General features: G+C 42.7%; 3 protein-coding genes across 3 annotated transcripts in view; 2 read left to right on the top strand and 1 right to left on the bottom strand.

Moving 5' to 3' along the window:
* The window catches only part of patj (PATJ crumbs cell polarity complex component), a gene marked incomplete at its 3' end in the record, with an annotated part of 91,282 nt that extends 82,437 nt beyond the window's left edge, over window positions 1–8,845 (bottom strand). The window contains exons 1-7 of the mRNA XM_080769633.1: window positions 8,817–8,845; window positions 7,861–7,880; window positions 4,668–4,754; window positions 3,440–3,618; window positions 2,310–2,525; window positions 1,399–1,571; window positions 999–1,203 (exon numbers count right to left, since the gene is read on the bottom strand). Of these exons, the coding sequence (XP_080625759.1) occupies window positions 999–1,203; window positions 1,399–1,571; window positions 2,310–2,525; window positions 3,440–3,618; window positions 4,668–4,689 (795 nt within the window). The 5' untranslated portion in view covers window positions 4,690–4,754; window positions 7,861–7,880; window positions 8,817–8,845. The remainder of the gene's footprint in view (window positions 1–998; window positions 1,204–1,398; window positions 1,572–2,309; window positions 2,526–3,439; window positions 3,619–4,667; window positions 4,755–7,860; window positions 7,881–8,816) is intronic.
* A 347-nt stretch (window positions 8,846–9,192) lies between these two features.
* Window positions 9,193–19,346, top strand: tm2d1 (TM2 domain containing 1). Its single transcript, XM_080770898.1, has 8 exons — window positions 9,193–9,295; window positions 10,718–10,767; window positions 13,235–13,303; window positions 14,039–14,147; window positions 14,679–14,770; window positions 16,435–16,508; window positions 17,693–17,805; window positions 18,763–19,346. The coding sequence occupies exons 1-7, from the start codon at window positions 9,204–9,206 to the stop codon at window positions 17,801–17,803; spliced, it is 597 nt and encodes a 198-aa protein (XP_080627024.1). The 5' UTR covers window positions 9,193–9,203; the 3' UTR covers window positions 17,804–17,805; window positions 18,763–19,346.
* Window positions 19,347–20,723: 1,377 nt separating this feature from the next.
* Window positions 20,724–22,500, top strand: part of LOC308319527 (transcription factor JunD-like) — a gene marked incomplete at both ends in the record, with an annotated part of 4,883 nt that continues 3,106 nt past the window's right edge. Inside the window, one exon of the mRNA XM_080769632.1 lies at window positions 20,724–20,876. Within this exon, the coding sequence (XP_080625758.1) occupies window positions 20,724–20,876 (153 nt within the window). The remainder of the gene's footprint in view (window positions 20,877–22,500) is intronic.

Genomic DNA, 22,500 nt, shown 5'->3' with positions numbered 1-22,500 from the left:
GTCTGCTGCGCTCTGGGAGAACAGAAACTAGCTAGCCTAGCCACCCAGTCTGCTGCGCTCTGGGAGAACAGAAACTAGCTAGCCTAGCCACCCAGTCTGCTGCGCTCTGGGAGAACAGAAACTAGCTAGCCTAGCCACCCAGTCTGTTGCTCTCTGGGAGAACAGAAACTAGCTAGCCTAGCCACCCAGTCTGCTGCGCTCTGGGAGAACAGAAACTAGCTAGCCTAGCCACCCAGTCTGCTGCGCTCTGGGAGAACAGAAACTAGCTAGCCTAGCCACCCAGTCTGCTGCGCTCTGGGAGAACAGAAACTAGCTAGCCTAGCCACCCAGTCTGCTGCGCTCTGGGAGAACAGAAACTAGCTAGCCTAGCCACCCAGTCTGTTGCTCTCTGGGAGAACAGAAACTAGCTAGCCTAGCCACCCATAGTCTGCTGCTCTCTGGGAGAACAGAAACTAGCTAGCCTAGCCACCCAGTCTGCTGCTCCCTGAGAGAACAGAAACTAGCTAGCCTAGCAACCCAGTCTGCTGCTCTCTGGGAGAACAGAAACTAGCTAGCCTAGCCCTCCCAGTCTGCTGCGCTCTGAGAGAACAGAAACTAGCTAGCCTAGCCACCCAGTCTGCTGCGCTCTGAGAGAACAGAAACTAGCTAGCCTAGCCACCCAGTCTGCTGCGCTCTGAGAGAACAGAAACTAGCTAGCCTAGCCACCCAGTCTGCTGCGCTCTGAGAGAACAGAAACTAGCTAGCCTAGCCAGCCAGTCTGCTGCGCTCTGAGAGAACAGAAACTAGCTAGCCTAGCCACCCAGTCTGCTGTGCTCTGGGAGAACAGAAACTAGCTAGCCTAGCCACCCAGTCTGCTGCTCTGTGAGAGAACAGAAACTAGCTAGCCTAGCCACCCAGTCTGCTGCGCTCTGAGAGAACAGAAACTAGCTAGCCTAGCCCTCCCAGTCTGACATACAGACACACAGTAGCTTACTTTGACCTTTGAACTTCGGCCTTACCGTGTCGACGAGGGGCGTGGCCTGCGGAGGCGGCGGCGCCAATGCTGCGATGACAACGTCATCGGGGGCGGGGGGGCGGGCCCTGGCCACCACTAGCTCCACCCACTGGTGGGAGGCCTTCTGGAGCAGAGCCACCGCCGAGTGCTGGTCCACAGGATGCCCGTTCACCGCCAAGACCTGGTCTCCCACACGGAGACCCCCATCCCTGGGGGGGAGAGAATGTTATTATCACCCTGAAGACCCCCATCCCTGGGGAGAGAGAGAGAGACAGACACAGACACGGACACAGACACAGACACAGACACAGACACAGACACAGACAGACGACAGAAGACAGAAGACAGACAGACAGACAGACAGACACACAGACACAGACAGACAGACACACAGACAGACAGACCTGTGTGCCACGCCTCCAGGCTGGATGTGTTTGACGAAAACGCCCTGCTGGTTGGGGGCGGGGCCTCCCCCATGGTTGTGGGCGGAGCTTGCGTCGGGACTCAGACCAATCACGCTGAAGCCCAGACCGCCATGTGATGGTCTGACCAGTCTGACGGTGTCTGTGTCCCGCCCCTAAACACACACACAACACACACACACACACACACACACACACACACACACACACACACACAGTGAAGGTACTTCCAGCTTCCCTGCATTCCCTTCTCACCCTATATCTGAGATGCCAGGCCCATTCAGTTGGGGCAACAGTGCCACCTACTGGTACTCATTATATGATGCTCATACATACATACATACATACATACATGAACGTCACATACATAGCTGAATACGGACAAAGCTGTTCCACTCAAAAATAATGGGTCGCGACCTTAGAGTATATATGAATAGAGACTAGGGCACCCAGAGGAAACCCTGAGGCGAAATGGACATAGTGGCCGAATGAAGGTATTGCAGCGTGGGCCCCAAACACATGAACGCGCTGGTCCGTCGACTATCATTATGCACGTTCACGACGGACGCACGCTCGTGCGCGTTCAACGGCAACGCGTTCATGTGTTTGGGGCCACTCGCCATTGCAATCCGTCCCAGAATGCACTCTGATCCTATACCCGGAAGGAGGAGTGAAATCGCCTCATGCGCTTTTGAGCAACTTAATGCAAGTGGATGGAAGGAGAACTCGTGTGTCTTCTCTATTCATGTATACTCTAAGGTCGCGACCCGCGGGTTGAGAACCCCCTGCTCTAGAGGGAAGTCTGGAGCTCTCTGGTTGGAACTGTTAGCCCCGCGACCCGACTACGGATAAGCGGTTGAAGGATGGATGGACGCGTGTTTACGGTGCGTTACCGTGGCGACGGCACTGAGCCACTCAGAGGAGAGGGGGGCGGGGCTCCCGGAGCCCCGGGACGCCCCATTGGCCGGGAGCGGCGAGGAGGAGGCGGAGCCAGGCGGAGCCGCAGCAGCGGGCGATAGGCTGCTGGCCGGACGCCTGGCGCTCACTATGAGCTGCCCCCTGGTGGAGAAACTGATGTCACTGCAGGCGTCTGCTGGAATACTGCTCAACTACAGAGGAGAGGAGAGGAGAGGAGAGGAGAGGAGAGGAGAGGAGAGGAGAGGAGAGGAGAGGAGAGGAGAGGAGAGGAGAGGAGAGGAGAGGAGAGGAGAGGAGAGGAGAGGAGAGGAGAGGAGAGGAGAGGAGAGGGGAGGGTGTCAAGGTGGTTGGGATAAACTACAACATGACGCCACTTAACACTGGCGTGACTGAAGTAAGGCACTTTGGACAGGTCTGCCCTAGCCTAGGGGGTCCGAATATGTCCTTAGAAGGCAAAAAAAAAAAAAATTAAGGAGCCCACAGCGTGATGTTTCCTCACCTGGTTTCTGTTTTAAGGAGCCCACAGCGTGACGTTTCCTCACCTGGTTTCAGAGCTGTTTTAAGGAGCCCACAGCGTGATGTTTCCTCACCTGGTTTCAGAGCTGTTTTAAGGAGCCCACAGCGTGATGTTTCCTCACCTGGTTTCAGGGCTGTTTTAAGGAGCCCACAGCGTGATGTTTCCTCACCTGGTTTCAGGGCTGTTTTAAGGAGCCCACAGCGTGATGTTTCCTCACCTGGTTTCAGAGCTGTTTTAAGGAGCCCACAGCGTGACGTTTTCTCACCTGGTTTATGTTTTAAGGGTTCCACATCGTGAGGTTTCCTCACCTGGTTTCAGAGCTGTTTTAAGGAGCCCACAGCGTGATGTTTTCTCACCTGGTTTCAGAGCTGTTTAAGGAGCCCACAGCGTGAGGTTTCCTCACCTGGTTTCAGAGCTGTTTTAAGGAGCCCACAGCGTGACGTTTTCTCACCTGGTTTATGTTTTAAGGGTTCCACATCGTGAGGTTTCCTCACCTGGTTTCAGAGCTGTTTAAGGAGCCCACAGCGCGACGTTTTCTCACCTGGTTTCAGAGCTGTTTAAGGAGCCCACAGCGTGAGGTTTCCTCACCTGGTTCCGGAGCTGTTTTAAGGAGCTCTGCAGCGTCAGGATGTTGGCCAGCAGGGGGCTCTGCAGAGCCTCTCTCAGGCTGCCCAGTGATTGGCTGAGAGCAAGCTCCTCCCTCTGGGTCAGCTTGACCTGCAGACGCTCCAACGCTGCGACCACCTGCTGCCGCTCTGCCATAGACACTGATGGTAGAAAATACACACCTGTCACTACACACTCTGCCATACTTAGACACTAATGGTAGAAAATACACACCTGTCACTACACACTCTGCCATAGACACTAATGGTAGAAAATACACACCTGTCACTACACACTCTGCCATAGACACTAATGGTAGAAAATACACACCCGTCACTACACACTCTGCCATAGACACTAATGGTAGAAAATACACACCCGTCACTACACACTCTGCCATAGACACTAATGGTAGAAAATACACACCCGTCACTACACACTCTGCCATAGACACTAATGGTAGAAAATACACACCTGTCACTACACACTCTGCCATAGACACTAATGGTAGAAAATACACACCCGTCACTACACACTCTGCCATAGACACTAATGGTAGAAAATACACACCCGTCACTACACACTCTGCCATAGACACTAATGGTAGAAAATACACACCCGTCACTACACACTCTGCCATAGACACTAATGGTAGAAAATACACACCTGTCACTACACACTCTGCCATAGACACTAATGGTAGAAAATACACACCCGTCACTACACACTCTGCCATAGACACTAATGGTAGAAAATACACACCCGTCACTACACACTCTGCCATAGACACTAATGGTAGAAAATACACACCTGTCACTACACACTCTGCCATAGACACTAATGGTAGAAAATACACACCTGTCACTACACACTCTGCCATAGACACTAATGGTAGAAAATACACACCCGTCACTACACACTCTGCCATAGACACTAATGGTAGAAAATACACACCTGTCACTACACACTCTGCCATAGACACTAATGGTAGAAAATACACACCCGTCACTACACACTCTGCCATAGACACTAATGGTAGAAAATACACACCTGTCACTACACACTCTGCCATAGACACTAATGGTAGAAAATACACACCCGTCACTACACACTCTGCCATAGACACTAATGGTAGAAAATACACACCTGTCACTACACACTCTGCCATAGACACCATGTGTAAGTGTGTGTAATACACCAGTATAAGTACCTGAGGGGACATTTTCAAACATGGCCGTTGTGTCTTTATGTCCTGCTGTCTGTCTGTCCGTCCGTCCGTCCAGCTGTCTGCTATTACCTGGAGAGAACACAACACAACACAACACGTCAGCACAGCACAGTACAGTACAGCACAGCACTCACTGTGAGAAGACAGCTTCATTGGACCCAATTTATTTTTAAATGTATACACTTCAACTATCCACAATATCTTAAACAGTTTCTAGTACCATCCACCACCAATTTGCAGTTGAGGCACTCCGCCCAACCCTATTTTTCTGTTCCAACAGTCTCCAATGCATTGGGTAGGAAAGCATTCATATTTAAAGCCCCCTCTGATTGGAACAATTTACCAACACATATTCGAACCATCTCATCCTTCAATATGTTCAAAAACGCAGTGTCTTCCTATTTTACGACCTCATGTACATGCCCATGACCATCTCACTCCATTTGATCTAGTATCTATATATGCATTACTTAATATTACTTACTTACTTACTCCTCTTGTTCCCAATGGGACATAAGGTTTCAATAGGATTGTTCATTGTAGTTCTTTACTTTACTAATATATTACTATACGCTCATTTACAATCAATAAGATTAACTTAATGCTTCTCTTCACCAAAAGTTCTCCAATGCTGGAAACCAAATTAAATGCATCTTAATGCTGACCTATAGTGACAGTGATACTGACGGAACAACTTTTTCCATCTTGTTGCTATTCTGCTTGTATAGTTCAATACCCTGTTTTGTGTTTTGTAACCGTTTGTTTTGTGTTTTGTGTTTTGTTTTGTTTTCCTTTTTATTTTTTCTGTTAATTATCTTGTATTGATTGTATGCTTGTGGACCCGAAACGAGATATTGTATCTCAAGGGGTATTCCAAATAAAGAATTTCAATCAATCAGCACAGCACAGCACCACTCACTTCAGATGGGTCTGATTTTTTACCAATGAAGTCTAGAATATTTACGCGATATCACGCTGTCCTTTTGGTGACTAACAACTTATGGTATGTTATGTTACATTATGTCATGTAATGTTAAATACATGACGTGTGTTTTCAACCAGTCTAACATGCATTAGAAGGACAATATCAGCCAGCAGAAGCAGAGACGTGTGTTTTCAACCAGTCTAACGTTCATTAGAAGGACAATATCAGTCACCAGAAGCAGAGACGTGTGTTTTCAACCAGTCTAACGTTCATTAGAAGGACAATATCAGTCACCAGAAGCAGAGACGTGATGACTTGGGGCATGTCTGATCAAATATATAATAAATACTGAATTAGGTAACTTTCAAGCAGCCAGAGCAGACATTAGAATGACCACAAACATTGACATTTGAAAGTGAAATATCTCTTTAAGAGCTTGTTTGCTAAAACACAGTGTTACTGACCATGGGAACTGTCCTAAAACTAGGTCACACTGATTCCATGCAGGGTTGCCAGATTATGCGAGAGAAATGAGCAACGAGGTCTATGAAAACAAGCCCCAAAAGAAGTGATAGTCACATGTGAGCACCTCAAACTATACACGATCGGCTGCTTGAAAATAGCCGATTTACAAGCTCACATTGCGTCACGATGTGACACGTTGTGGAGCTTGTGGATCTGCTATTTTCAAGGAATGATCTTGAAACTACACAATGGGGGAATATTTTCAGATGTGTGGCCAAATATTAATTTGTGAGACACTAGTTTAAACTATATTAGGAAAGCCCAAATAATCAACTACACGTTAGAAACAAGCCCAAATAAACAACTACACTTTAGAAACAAGCCCAAATAATCAACTACACTTTAGAAACAAGCCCAAATAATCAACTACACTTTAGAAACAAGACCAAATAAACAACTACACTTTATAAACAAGACCAAATAAACAACTACACTTTAGAAACAAGACCAAATAATCAACTACACTTTAGAAACAAGCCCAAATAATCAACTACACTTTAGAAACAAGACCAAATAAACAACTACACTTTATAAACAAGACCAAATAAACAACTACACTTTAGAAACAAGACCAAATAAACAACTACACTTTAGAAACAAGACCAAATAATCAACTACACTTTAGAAACAAGACCAAATAAACAACTACACTTTATAAACAAGAGCAAATAAACAACTACACTTTAGAAACAAGACCAAATAAACAACTACACTTTAGAAACAAGACCAAATAAACAACTACACTTTAGAAACAAGACCAAATAAACAACTACACTTTATAAACAAGAGCAAATAAACAACTACACTTTAGAAACAAGACCAAATAAACAACTACACTTTAGAAACAAGACCAAATAAACAACTACACTTTAGAAACAAGACCAAATAAACAACTACACTTTAGAAACAAGACCAAATAAACAACTACACTTTAGAAACAAGACCAAATAAACAACTACACTTTAGAAACAAGCCCAAATAATCAACTACACTTTAGAAACAAGAGCAAATAAACAACAATATTCTTTAGTGTTGGGTCTGAGAGGCTAAATGTCATCAAATGGTGGTCCGTGGCTCAAATGACCAATAAATCACTGGTTCTCAAACTTTTGTCATAATTGGAAATTGGACCTCCATTTGAAAAGATAATGCCATGCAGGGACCCCCATAGCAAGACCTTCACAGCTCTAGCAGTGATTCTCAACCCGTTTAATGTCAAGGACCCCCAGTTTGACATGAATTAGGCTGTACGGACCCTCCATTTAATGGCATTCCCATCTGTGGGAGCCCCAATTTATATTGTAAAATCAACTGTTGATGTAACTCTGTGTTCCATTTGTACACACTCTCAGAGATACAGACCCATGGGGGTCCATTTGGTTACTATCTCTATCATTTAAGCTAAGCTGGACCCCCTGGAACTCCCTCAAGGACCCCTGGGGGTCCCCGGACCCCCACTGTAGAACCACTGCCATGAATAATGAATATAAAGGGTTGAAAAAAGGCACTGATTCAGTTTAGCTGCTGCATAACATTAGCATGACAGCACACTGGTCTGTTGACACAACTCACATGAATACAGTCTCTAAAGCACATTAAACAACGTTATAAACACCACTATTGAACACTGAAACTGTATACCAACACCATATGGACTGTTTTAGAAGACTTCACGAGAGATTTATTAACTTTTTAGTCCATGTTTTTGATTTATTTGAGACTCACCTTCCCTCCTGTTGTTTCACCTGCGATGCAAAAAAAAAGAAAAACACCTGATGAGGAAGTGGAAGCCAGGAAAGGGGAGGGGCCCTAGAAGACACACAAATATGGACATGTTCCGACCGTACGACGGTACGTCTCGCGCAAGGGGAGCGGCGCAGATCTACAAGCTCACAGCGCGTTGCGGAGGCAGGGCGGTGTGAGCTTGGAGACCTGCGGGTTTTTATATTTGTTATTTGTTATTACACTGGAGGTATAAACTATTAGCCTCGGAAACGCACTATAGGCTTGAAAAAAAGAAACAACTGTATTGTTAGGATAAAATGTATTCTCCACTCTTGTAAAAAACAAAACAATGTTTTAATGTATTAATGTTTAACATGTTCTATAAATTTACCCTATTAAGACAGACAGATCTTTATATATTAAGTGCCCAACTGTCCATGTTAGTATATGCTATCCATCCACATGTTCTATAAATCTACCATAGACAGATCTATACAGAATAATATAATATGTTTATTACAAATAAATATAATCCTGATGTTCTGTAGATCTAGTAGACTCCATGCAACAGCAGGTGCATCCATCAGTCCATCCAACAACTGCTTGGAAATCAATACTTTACAGTGCCTATATCTGTACTTTGATGGAGTTTAATTCAATCAATAAAACTCCACTTTGATCAAATTAATGGATCATTTTTTTGTATCTGTATTTAATCTGGTCTAATGATATTATAAGCATCATCAATAAAGCAGCAGCTAACTGGTTAGCATGCCGAGGCTAACTGTAGTTTTCAAAGTTTGCTTGTTTGTCTTTTTATGACATATTTTATTTAATCTACAAAACAGAGTTTTATTTCTGCAGCTGTGAAAGCGGGAGACGTGAAGCCACGCCGCCTTGTTCATTGTTAAACTTGTGCATTAATAACAATAACAAATAAAAGTTTATAAACTCACATTTTAAAGTGATTCAGACGCTCTGTCCCTTTAAACACCTGAGGTAATCTGTTTTACCTTGAATGAGGAGTTGGAGGCGTGGGCGCGCGCGCGCACACACACACACACACACACACACACACACACACTTGCGCGCATGAAATTAAGGGGGTTGATGGGGGTCCGCGAGGAAATTAGTAGTGTAAATTTGGGGTCCTTGACATGGAAAAAGTTTGGGAACCACCTCTGACGACATAGAGACAATCAAATGAAGTCCAGTAACAACCGAACACAGTGACAGCCTGTGAGGTGACGTTATTCATGGTAAAATTGAACACCCTATGTCTGCAGCCCTGCTGGCTGGAGTCACGTGACCGCCGTGGCAGTGTGTGTCTGTGTGGATCCAACATGGCGGCGGTCAGACGGAGCTCCGTGTTGTTTACCTCCTCGGTGTTTATAACCTTCTGTTTACATGTCTATAAACAACATGCTTACTGCAGGTATGTACGTATAATAGGCCTATATATGTAGCCTATATGCATAAGAGGCCTGTATATGTATATGTACATATGTATGTACAATAGGCCTATATATGTATATGTGTGTTATATGTGACCAGATTTGACTGAGGGGCTACAACATCACCAGAGGAGAAAAACTGAAATGATTAATTTATTTTTCATCCTAAATGAGTTAATAGCACAGGCAGACTCTTTACATACTTTTGAAGCTATGATTGCCTGCTTTCATAATGACATGAAATTCAAATCCGGTATATATACAGTATATAGCCCTGGTCCAATGCTTACAGCGAGTGTCTCTCTCTGACGCCTTGTGGAAGTATCTTCCACAGCCCACTGGTCATATTTCCACTCCCGTGCGCTGTTTTTCTAATACCAGCAAATAAACAAAACGACGTAACCACTCACCGAAATAAAGCCTGCTAGACCTTGGTAAAAGTCTATTCTCGAACCTGGGAAGCGTCTCAGGTCCCCAGTTTCTCTCTAAAATGCACTATTTTAATCATTAAATGAAATGAATCCAGCCAGATCGGCGCGGGTAAAACCCGGAAAGGCCATAGTAGAAGAAATTACTCTGCCCGGTAAATTCAGGGTACATTGCGTTATTAAGATGACACAGAGTGCATTTTAGAGAGAAACTGGGGACCTGAGACGCTTCCCAGTTCCGAGAATAGACTTTTACCTTAAGGTCTAGCATGCTTTATTTCGGTGAGTGGTTACGTCGTTTTGTTTATTTGCTGGTATTAGAAAAACAGCGCACGGGAGTGGAAATATGACCAGTGGGCTGTGGAAGGTACTTCCACAAGGCGTCAGAGAGAGACACTCGCTGTAAGCATTGGACCAGGGCTATATATATCTATGTATCTAGCCCTATAATGTCTCTGTTGTTACATACAGTTGGCACAGTATTCCGTGACATACAGGAACCATAGATCGCTTGCACCCGCCGCTGCTGGTAGAAATGAAAACGTGCACGCATTAAATGTGATAATGCTCCGTTTGTACTAGCCCTGGTTCTTGACTCTCGTATTCATACTAGAGTCAAGGCTCACAATTTGTCCCACGGGTGTTAGTTAGTTGCTGCTCCAGCGATTAGAATTTCTGCATCCCGTGTTGTTTAATAAAAAGCATTTTTATCCGAGCTGTTATTTTGCCATTGGCTTTCAACTACGCGCCCCTATCGGTCGGGAGGAGGGTGGCACTCTGTGTGTTCAAATAGGTACGCTGACCGCCCTGCCAATACAGACTAATAGGCGAGTGCGCTCCCGGTGTGCAACTGTGGATTTCCCAAACGAACCAGTTTGAAAAAAGTAGCCGGGGCGCTCGGACAAAAATGCTTTTTATTAAACAACGCGGGTGTGTGTGACTGACTGTGTTTACCTCCATGTTTCTTCATCACAGCACGACGGACAACATGGAGCCCTGCGACCAGCTCAGACTGGGACAATATCCTTTTGATATCGATTAGTATTAAATCAATAATATAACTGATCAGTTATTCACCTCAGGCTGGGACAATATCCTTTTGATATCGATTAGTGTTATCTACTTTAATATATTTTTTATCCCACGATTTTGTAACCCATTTTTCACCCCTGTGCCAATCATCTAATGTGATCCTGCAGGGCTCTACACACCCTCCGCCAACCTGGGGAGAGCAACGGACTTGAACTCATGCTTCCTTCATGCCTGAGTGTCCAAGTTGCTCCTTTACACCTGACAGGGGGGGAGTTTCCCTGGTTGGACTTAGCGCGTGGAAGGAACACGTTATTCCAACCAGTTCCTTTCCCCTCCATCAGGCGCCCCGGCTGGCCAGGGGGAGGCAGTTTAGAGACCAGGATTACTGCATGTTTTTGTGAGGGTATCTACCCTAAGGGGACACGGGGAGAACATGCAAACTCCACACAGAAAGGCCCTTTTGCCAACCCCGCCTTCAGTATTATCAATAATATAACTGATCAGTTATTCACCTCAGGCTGGGACAATATGATTTTGATATGGATTATTAATCTGAATAACTGATCATTTGCGGATTTAATATGTGAACTTGTTTGATGATGATGATGATGATGCCGCTGTGTTGATCCAGGCAACAACGCCTGCGTTCCTCGCTTCACGTTCCCAACGCCCTTAATATTTCTACTTCTCTTAAAGGAGAATTCCATGCTAGAATGCTTTCTTACCTTTCTTACCTTTCTTTGTAGTTGTTACGTCCCCACCAAAGAGGTCCAGGTGTTTTTTTGTGCAAAAGCTCCTTATTGGCTATTAGTATTTTCCCTACCATAAGCCCTCAATGAATTGCATTGCATTGAATGGGGCTATGGGGTGTTATGCTAGTTCGCTTATTTCCATCGAAAGAAGTAGTAAAGTGTGCCGCTTGGGATATTATTTACATTATGAAGAGAGGACATATACAAAGAAATTATAATGTTGAGCGATGGAAATAAGTGAATTAGCACAACACCCCATAGCCCCATTCAATTCAATGCAATTCATTTAGGGCTTATGGTAGGGAAACAGCCAATAAGGAGCTTTTGCACAAAATAACACCTGGACCTCTTTGGTGGGGACGTAACAACTACAAAGAAAGGTAAGAAAGCCTTTTAGTATGGAATTCTCCTTTAATGTATTACCATGCTTTATTGTTTAGCCTCGGTTAATGTATTATGTAACACAACGATGGATGGATGGATGGATGGATGGATGGATGGATGGATAGACAGTAGTAGTTATAATAATTTATTACATGGCTTGGTTGAATGCTTGATTCTGGTTGGTCAATGGCTGAATTCATCGGTGAGTTTTGTCTTGATAACGGACCGCTCCGCTCTAATAACGGAACCTCTGCCAAATCAAACCCTCAGAGCATCTGCTGCTGCGCCGCGCTTTGATTTACTGCTGTTTCCAACATGACAGCCATGATGTAAACACACACACACACACACACAATGTCACTTACAGCTAAACGTTGCTCTCAAAAATGTTTTTGAAAACATTTGAGCGAGAATTAGACAAAGCAGTAACCCCCGAAAATTGATTCTATTTGATCAACTCACTTCCTTGTTTTCCGACAGTGCTGCAGCCCGGCTTCGCCTCAGTGGTTAAACATGACGTGAATGATCTCCCGACAAATGACCACCTAGCCAGATATTGCCGCTCTATAGAGCACCGAAGTCTTACGTCACTTCCAGTAGAGGGCGTCAGTCCCCAGGTCCATGTATTTGTTTAGTTGCATTGAAATCCCCATTGAGGCGATTTTAGATCGCCTCATATAACAACGTGTTTGAAAAATAAACATGTCACCCCGGCCGCTTCACTCATATGGATATGAAGAATCAACTGACTGAGAGAAAACGCTAATGTTACTGCTGCTGAATTAGTTATACTTTCGCTAGAAGCAGACTGTATCATACTGTATATGAGTGACTGACTGTTATAGATAGATAGATAGATAGATAGATAGATAGATAGATCTTTATTGCAAACGATACAGAGACACATCCCTAACAATAACGCCGAGACAGCTTGTTTATTTTTGGACCACAACGCTTATAGTAGACGATATTAAGATCACCCCATGTTATTCTCCATAGAGAAATTACTTCCGCGAACCAGGGGAATCGTCGGGATGAGCGAGTTACGTCAGGACTTCGGTGCTCTATGAGCTTGTAGATCTGCTATTTTCCAAAAAAGAAGTTGCACTTTGTTAACTGTGTAAAGGCCCAAAGATTGATTAGACGAATGAATGAAGTTAATGCTCTTTAACATTGGTCACATATCTGTGTAAAGGCCCAAAGATTGATTAGATGAATGAATGAAGTTAATGATCTTTAACATTGGTCACATATCTGTGTAAAGGCCCAAAGATTGATTAGATGAATGAATGAAGTTAATGATCTTTAACATTGGTCACATATCTGTGTAAAGGCCCAAAGATTGACGAATCAACACAAGAGCCAGAGAACTGCAAGGACATGACAGCATGGGGTATGTATAATATGTACCTGTCAATCACACATGATGACACCTGTCAATCATGCATGATGACAGCTGTCAATCTTTTTATTTTCTTTTTGAACACCCTTTACGTCTGGGTGTCGGTTAAAAAAATTTACCAATGAAAAGTATTAAAAAGCATTTCGGACGAAACATCTCAACTCCATTGGACTCAAACTATCTGCTAAAGCAGCTAACTCCACCACCTCTCAAACTGTCTGCTAAAGCAGCTAACTCCACCACCTCTCAAACTGTCTGCTAAAGCAGCTAACTCCACCACCTCCCACCCTCTCAAACTGTCTGCTAAAGCAGCTAACTCCACCACCTCTCAAAATGTATGCTAAAGCAACTAACTCCACCACTATATATGTTCCAGTGGAATGTTTACCTGCTATAGAGTATAATACAGTATAAATATATAATATATATTTCTATATATATTCCAATGGAGTGTTTACCTGCTATAGAGTATAATACAGTATGAATATATAATATATATTTCTATATATGTTCCAGTGGAATGTTTACCTGCTATAGAGTATAATACAGTATGAATATATAATATATATTTCTATATATATTCCAATGGAGTGTTTACCTGCTATAGAGTATAATACAGTATGAATATATAATATATATTTCTATATATATTCCAATGGAGTGTTTACCTGCTATAGAGTATAATACAGTATGAATATATAATATATATTTCTATATATGTTCCAGTGGAATGTTTACCTGCTCCCAACATCAGCTGTCGTCTGGCCAACGGTTCAGAGTTCAAGTTCTCCGGAGAAGAGGTGGGATTCAACAAGACCACGTCCTGTAGGAATGTGTAAGTTATTGATTGAATATTAAATACAAACGGCAGAAGGCATTCATATAAAGCAGAGCTTTTCAACCCTTTTCATATCAAGGTACATTAGTTATGTATTGGTTATCTGAGCCACGGAACCACCATTTGAGGACATTTAGCCTCTCAGACCCATTTGAGCCACGGAACCACCATCTGATGACATTTAGCCTCTCAGACCCATCTGAGCCACGGACCACCATCTGATGACACCAGAAGCAAAGATATGAGTTGAAAACGTTCGCTTTGAAAGAATATATATTCAGAGATTTGCACCACATTTTCACGATTTTTCAAACATAGCGGATCTACAAGCTCGTAGCGCGGCACTCGGTGCCGCGCTACGAGCTTGTAGATCTGCTATTTTTCAACTGCTAAAGTATAATACTGTATACATGATGTTTAATCCAGTGTTCTTGTGTTTTAATACTGTATACATGATGTTTAATCCAGTGTTCTTGTGTTTTAATACTGTATACATGATGTTTAATCCAGTGTTCTTGTGTTTTTCAGGAGTGGGTATTCCTACAAAGTAGCCGTAGCCTTGTCTCTGTTCCTGGGCTGGCTGGGAGCTGATCGCTTCTATCTGGGATATCCTGCTTTAGGTAACGTAGCGGTGATAATAGTTTAATATCCTGCTTTAGGTAACGTAGCGGTGATAATAGTTTAATATCCTGCTTTAGGTAACGTAGCAGTAATAATAGTTTAATATCCTGCTTTAGGTAACGTAGCGGTGATAATAGTTTAATATCCTGCTTTAGGTAAACGTAGCGGTAATAATAGTTTAATATCCTGCTTTAGGTAACGTAGCGGTAATAATAGTTTAATATCCTGCTTTAGGTAACGTAGCGGTGATAATAGTTTAATATCCTGCTTTAGGTAACGTAGCGGTAATAATAGTTTAATATCCTGCTTTAGGTAACGTAGCGGTGATAATAGTTTAATATCCTGCTTTAGGTAACGTAGCGGTGATAATAGTTTAATATCCTGCTTTAGGTAACGTAGCGGTGATAATAGTTTAATATCCTGCTTTAGGTAACGTAGCGGTGATAATAGTTTAATATCCTGCTTTAGGTAACGTAGCGGTAATAATAGTTTAATATCCTGCTTTAGGTAACGTAGCGGTAATAATAGTTTAATATCCTGCTTTAGGTAACGTAGCGGTAATAATAGTTTAATATCCTGCTTTAGGTAACGTAGCGGTAATAATAGTTTAATATCCTGCTTTAGGTAACGTAGCGGTAATAATCATTTGCACTTTTAAAGTGTTTTTCTAAGTGCTCAAAGTGCTTTACAACGGTTCATTCATTCATACATTGGGAGGTGAAGGTTCATTCATTCATACATTGGGAGGTGAAGGTTCATTCATTCATACGTTGGGAGGTGAAGGTTCATTCATTCATACATTGGGAGGTGAAGGTTCATTCATTCATACGTTGGGAGGTGAAGGTTCATTCATTCATACGTTGGGAGGTGAAGGTTCATTCATTCATACGTTGGGAGGTGAAGGTTCATTCATTCATACATTGGGAGGTGAAGGTTCATTCATTCATACATTGGGAGGTGAAGGTTCATTCATTCATACGTTGGGAGGTGAAGGTTCATTCATTCATACATTGGGAGGTGAAGGTTCATTCATTCATACGTTGGGAGGTGAAGGTTCATTCATTCACACATTGGGAGGTGAAGGTTCATTCATTCATACGTTGGGAGGTGAAGGTTCATTCATTCATACATTGGGAGGTGAAGGTTCATTCATTCATACATTGGGAGGTGAAGGTTCATTCATTCATACGTTGGGAGGTGAAGGTTCATTCATTCATACGTTGGGAGGTGAAGGTTCATTCATTCATACGTTGGGAGGTGAAGGTTCATTCATTCATACGTTGGGAGGTGAAGGTTCATTCATTCATACGTTGGGAGGTGAAGGTTCATTCATTCATACGTTGGGAGGTGAAGGTTCATTCATTCATACATTGGGAGGTGAAGGTTCATTCATTCATACATTGGGAGGTGAAGGTTCATTCATTCATACGTTGGGAGGTGAAGGTTCATTCATTCATACGTTGGGAGGTGAAGGTTCATTTATTCACACATTGGGAGGTGAAGGTTCATTCATTCATACATTCGGAGGTGAAGCAGCATATGTTGAGTATGAACCAAGACAAATTCCTATCAACTTGTTGACATGGCAAATAAATTATTGAATCTTGAATATCTCTCTCTCTCTCTCTCTCTCTCTCTGTGTGTGTCTATGTCTCTCTCTCAGGCTTGTTGAAGTTCTGCACTGTGGGGTTCTGTGGTATTGGCAGCCTGGTGGACTTCATGCTGATCGCCATGCAGGTTTGGTTTCTACGGTCTACGGTTTATGTATTTATTTATTTGACGGGGACAAAGCTCATTAATCAACATGTCAGTTTTCACATCAATGTAAATGGGCCAGAGTTAGCCAAAGCTAAATTTCATCTGTAGTCCCTGCAGGGTAGGCTCTTAAAAAGTGAATGATAAAAGAAAGACAAAGTGTAGGGCGCCTGCACACATCAACACCATGCTGATGCCATGTGTGCATATGTGCAGGAACCCATCACTATGTCCATACAAAAACACAATACAATACAGATAAAAGAAAGACAAAGTGCAGGGCGCCTGCACACAACACCATGCGTTGATGCCATGTGTGCATATGTGCAGGAACCCATCACTACGTCCATTCAAAAACACAATACAATACAGATAAAAGAAAGACAAAGTGCGGGGCGCCTGCACACAACACAACGTTGATGCCATGTGTGCATATGGAGCACCGAAGTCCTGACGTAAATCGCTCATCCCTTCGATTCCCCTGGTTCGCGGAAGTAATTTCTCTATGGAGAATAACATGGGGTGATCTTAATATCATTTACTATAAGAGTTGTGGTCCAAAAATAAACAAGCTGTCTCTGCGTTATTGTCAGGGAGGTGTCTCTGTATCGTTTGCGACAGTCAGTCACTCATATATGATATACAGTCTGCTTCTAGCGAAAATGTAACTAATTCAGCAGCAGTAACAATAGCGTTTTCTCTCAGACAGTTGATTCTTCATATCCATATGAGTGAAGCGGCCGGGGTGACATGTTTATTTTTCAAACACAGTTCTTATATGAGTCGATCTAAAATCCCCCTATGGGGATTACAATGCAAATAAAGAAATTCATGAACCTGCATGCATTGCATTAACACAATACAATACAGATCAACATGGTACAGGGGACAGAACAACTGCAAAGTGAAGTGAGAAATGACACCCAATACTAATAGTGCTGATAGTTACTCATGATCACAGATTTGAATTGTTTTTAGCACGACTAATGTAATCCTACGGTTACTACGGTTCGGGCAGGCTACGTTTAAACTTGTCCTAAACTGTTTTGATGTCATCACTTCTGCATGCGTGCGTGTGTGCGCGTGCGTGCGTGCGTGCGTGCGTGCGTGCGTGCGTGCGTGCGTGCGTGTGTGTGTGTGTGTGTGTGTGTGTGTGTGTTGTACAGATTGTAGGGCCCTCAGATGGATCAGATTACATCGTAGATTTCTACGGAGCCAGACTGACCAGGCTGTCCATCAACAACGAGACATTCAGGAGGACACAGTTCTCACCATGAAGGTACCTTCACGCACACGCACACACACACACACATGCACACATGCACGCACACACACATGCACACACACACACACACACGCACGCACACACACACGGGGCGGACAGGAAGTTACATGAATACAAAGCAGTGAATGCAACAGACATTATTTATAATAATAATAATAATAATAGCTCAAATTTATGTAGTGCTTTTCTAAATACCCAAAGCGCTTTACACTATAGGAACACTAGGAACGGACTTTAATAAGAAAAAAAACATAACAGATACAACAACAGCACAGGGTTAAAAAGATAAAAGGATAAACGAGGCCAACGAGGATCACAGTAGATGATTGACACAGGGGTGAAAAAAAATGGGTTACAAAATCATGGGATAAAAAATATATATAAAAAAAATAAAGGTGCTTTGTGCTCTTTAGATACCTCTATAAAATTACACCGCGTGTACACTATAATGTGTTACGTGTCTTCTGTTGTTTTCCAGAAGCGATTACTTTACAAAAAGGTCTCAGTCATTCAGAAATAATGTTTGTTCATGAGCTGGTCGGTCACTGAGCTCCACAGCTGAGCTCTCATTGACTCTCATTCTGCCCAACTTCCGGGTGTAGTTTTTCTCCCATGAAAGTATCATCGTTGTAAAGGTGACCAACCACAGCGTAGCTCGTTGTAAAGGTGACTAACCACAGTGTAGCTCGTTGTAAAGGTGACCAACCACAGCGTAGCTCGTTGTAAAGGTGACCAACCACAGCGTAGCTCGTTGTAAAGGTGACCAACCACAGTGTAGCTCGTTGTAAAGGTGACCAACCACAGCGTAGCTCGTTGTAAAGGTGACCAACCACAGCGTAGCTCGTTGTAAAGGTGACCAACCACAGTGTACCTTGTTGTAAAGGTGACTCTCTCTCTCTCTCTCTCTCTCTATCTATCTCTATGTCTCTCTATCTATCTCTATCTCTCCAGGGATGAAATGGAGTGTCTTCCTCTGAATGCTGGCATACAACAAGATGCACGCACACAAGCACACTGCACCCCACATACACACACACACACAAATTGGACTGTTTATTTATGTATAGGATTAACGTTATGTTGTTATTTTGTAAATAATATGTCAATGTACTTTGTTCCTTTCCACCACTGGTACTGTACACACACATGCACACACACACAGTCGCACACGCAGGCAGGCGCAGGCAGGCGCAGGCACGCGCACGCACACACACACACAGCGTAATGTTTAGTCATGTATAGTGTTATTTTGTAAATAAAGTGTTTTGTTTTCCTGGAGAATGTACAGTAATCACATGATTTAAAAAGAACACGTCACCGTGGTGAAGACTTCAAAATAAAAGGGTAATAATGAAACTGTTGAATGAACAACGTTGTCAGTTCAGCCTCCAGCAGTCTCCATGGCAACAGAGTTGGACCCTCCCCATTATGCAAATGAAGCGATGAGGAAACCACTTTTCTGACCAATCCCCAGCTCAGAACAGACTTGCGACGTGAGGTTCATTTTTGCCTCGACGTGACTTGACAGGACGACGTTCCCCATCACACGGTATATATTATTTAACAGTTGTATAATAGCTGTCATAACTCAGTTTATAGTTTATTATTAATATTACTCAGATTATTCATATGTTAAGTCATGGTCACGAGAATGATTATGTTTACTTTTGTACTGGAGGTTATGTAATGTACTGTAACCTTGCTGTAAATTTCACTTGAATGTACTTCTTATTTTTAGATTTGGGTGTTCTTTTAACTTTGTATTTTCAGAAAAGTCTCCTGTGGACAAGTGGTGAAAACTAGCACTCGTGCTAACACACTGTAAAGTGTAAACGATGCATCTACAAGTTGTACAGTTGTGCAATGAGCAATGTGATTGTTATGTCCATATCAAATACATAAACATAAACATAATTCAAGGCCCTTCTCAACATATAGGAATGTGTCTTACTCTTAAACCTCAAACAAAAGACGCGTATATATATCATATTTAACATGACAGTTAGTTGTATAGCTGTCATAATTAGTAATTAGTTTATTGTTCATAGTTTAAACGTAGTGAGATTAGATTTCATTATGACGAAAGGTTCACTCAAGGCCATTTTAGGGACATTAATTAATTCCTAATAATAATAATAGTAATGTGTCTTTACACCTCAAACAAAAGACTCCTATATCATATTTAACATGACAGTTGTATAGCTGTCATAATTAACTTAGTTTATTGTTCATATTTTAAACGTAATGAGATTGGATTTCATTATGAGGGACATTAATTCATTCCTAATAATAATAATGTGTCTTTAAACCTCAAACAAAAGACAGGGTGGTGGGTGGGGGGGGGGCAAAAAAAGGTACCCTATGCTGACGTAATGGAATTATGCAATAGTAATAAATAAATGTAGTGAAAAGCAGCCTGTATAGATGTGTAGGCAGCGTGCGTGGCCGTGCGTGGACGCACATTTACGCACGACCGGAGGCGGTGGTGTTGCCGTTGGAAGACAGACGGATGGATCATGTGTACGTGTCGAGTCGTGTCGTGTCGTCTCGTCTCGTCTCGTGCAGCCGGCTGAGATAAATAATAATAATAATAATAATAAATAAATACCACAACCGAATAAGACAATATTTAGACCGTGATCGATCTCAATATATATACGGATTAATTAATGAATTAATTAATTCAATTATAAACCGGAGATAACTATATATATATATAAGTAGACGTTTTGGTTTGGTGAGGTTATTATTATTATTATTATTATGGTCAGAAGGCGGACGCTACTATAGCTTTGAGGGGCGCGTGCGTGTTATCGTATATAGGGCTATACTATACCGTGACGTGACGTAGGCTACTGTAGCCTATACTGTACCGTTTGTTTATATAGCTCCGTGCCGTGCGTGAAGAGACAATGAGGGAAGAAGACAATCAAGACATGATGGATTTAAACGGAGTCTCCTCTGATCAACAGCAGATATCTCCTCCTCCTCCTCCTCCTCCAGATGATGGTGATGAGGATGAAGATGGGATCATCAGTCCTCCAGATCTCAGTGAGATGAAGCTGGCCTCCTCTTCGTCCCCCTCTTCCTCCTCCTCCTCTTCCTCATCCTCCTCCTCCTCTTCTCCTCTGCTCATGGACACTCTGCTCATGGGCTGCACGGTGAGCGAGCGGGTCATCTTTTATACACGTTTACACGTTATTTTAAGACCCATTCTGACCTGAGATCAGATTCATACGAGGTTTCCACTGGACATACCACTGGTCTGATTATAACCCATTCTGACCTGAGATCAGATTAAAAAAATGTCAGTCGTTCTTCGATTTTTACAAAAATAGCAGACCTACAAGCTCATAGCGCGCCACTCGGTGGCGCGATATGAGCTTGTAGATCTGCTGTTTTTCAATAGCTAAAGCATAACATGATGCTATAACACCAATGGGTTCCCGTTCAGAATGGGATAAATGTCTTTCTTATATCAAATCAATCGGCGCAGCACGAAGTGATGGAGCTTGTAGATCTGCTATTTGTTCTTTATTGTTTTAGTATAATAGGTACTAAACGCCTTCCATTAATAGCACATTAATAGCAGTGCTTCTGATGATCACACTTCTAGATTTTTCAAAAAATTATTTAATAAAACAAACACAAAAAGCAGATGTACAAGATGTCATCACGGCACAAAGTGACACGCTGACGGCTTGTAGATCTACTATTTTTATTTATTTATTTTTAACCAAATGCGTCTGAACAGTCGGTGGTTCTGATCACACTTCCAAAATATATATATATATATAAATTAATAGCAGATCTACAAGCTGACACAAAATGACACGCTGTGAGCTTGTAGATCTGCTATTTTTAGTTATTTATTGTCTACTAAATGCCTATATGGTTCTGATATTATAAGATTAAATAAATAGCAGATCTACAAGCTAGCAGTGCAGGCTGTGCAGCATGAAGTGACGTGCAGTGAGCTTGTTGATTTCTACTTCCAGACATTGGTGGTTATGAGAGCTTGTAGATCTGCTATTCTATGTGATGTATTCCCATGCTTTTTGTTCTTGCTTAATGTAAATGGCTCTGGATTAAGAGCGTCTGATAAATGCTTAAATTGTAAATGGTCATCTGGGCATAAACAACAACAACAAGTTGAATCTTATATTAATGTACAGTAGGTATGATTGTGTGTTTTTAAATCAGGCTACTGTACATTTTAATACCTCCAAGAACATTTCCCAAAGCAAACATTTAGACGATTCTATATTTATTAATTTTACATTTTGAGGGGAAGAAAAATGAATTCATAACCACACTGTTTAGATGTCTCCATTCATATAACGTCCTACTCTAAATGTGCCACATCTCTGGGTGTGCGTGTATGCGTGCGTGCGTGTGTGCGTGCGTGCGTGCGTGTGTGCGTGCGTGTGTACGGTTGTAATGCACGTAACTCAAGAACCGTTCACCCCACTGACTTCACGTTCGACGCACGCGTTCCACACCCCCACAGGGAGCGCAGTGTCCGGACTCGAGTCGGTCGGACCCACGGTTCTCCAGAACCAACCAACCACAAAAGGCTCTGCTCAGGCCATGCAGTGGGCCTATAATCAGCCTAAATCCCCTCACCTGTGCAATTTCCAGCCTCTGGCCTCAGCCAATTGATTGCCACGGCAACCCCACACCTGACAA

Source organism: Protomyctophum bolini (genome assembly GCF_963924005.1).
Source record: "Protomyctophum bolini genome assembly, chromosome: 8".
NCBI classification, from domain to species: Eukaryota; Metazoa; Chordata; class Actinopteri; order Myctophiformes; family Myctophidae; genus Protomyctophum; species Protomyctophum bolini.
Note: the sequence above shows the minus strand (reverse complement) of the source record. Positions and strands in the feature narration are given on the sequence as shown.

Excerpts from the sequence above, each read along its gene's own strand:
- tm2d1 (XM_080770898.1), top strand. The coding sequence starts at position 9,204 with ATGGCGGCGGTCAGACGGAGCTCCGTGTTGTTTACCTCCTCGGTGTTT. Across the intron at positions 9,296-10,717 it reads AAACAACATGCTTACTGCAG|CACGACGGACAACATGGAGC; the intron begins GTATGTACGTAT and ends TCTTCATCACAG. Across the intron at positions 14,148-14,678 it reads ACCACGTCCTGTAGGAATGT|GAGTGGGTATTCCTACAAAG; the intron begins GTAAGTTATTGA and ends TGTGTTTTTCAG.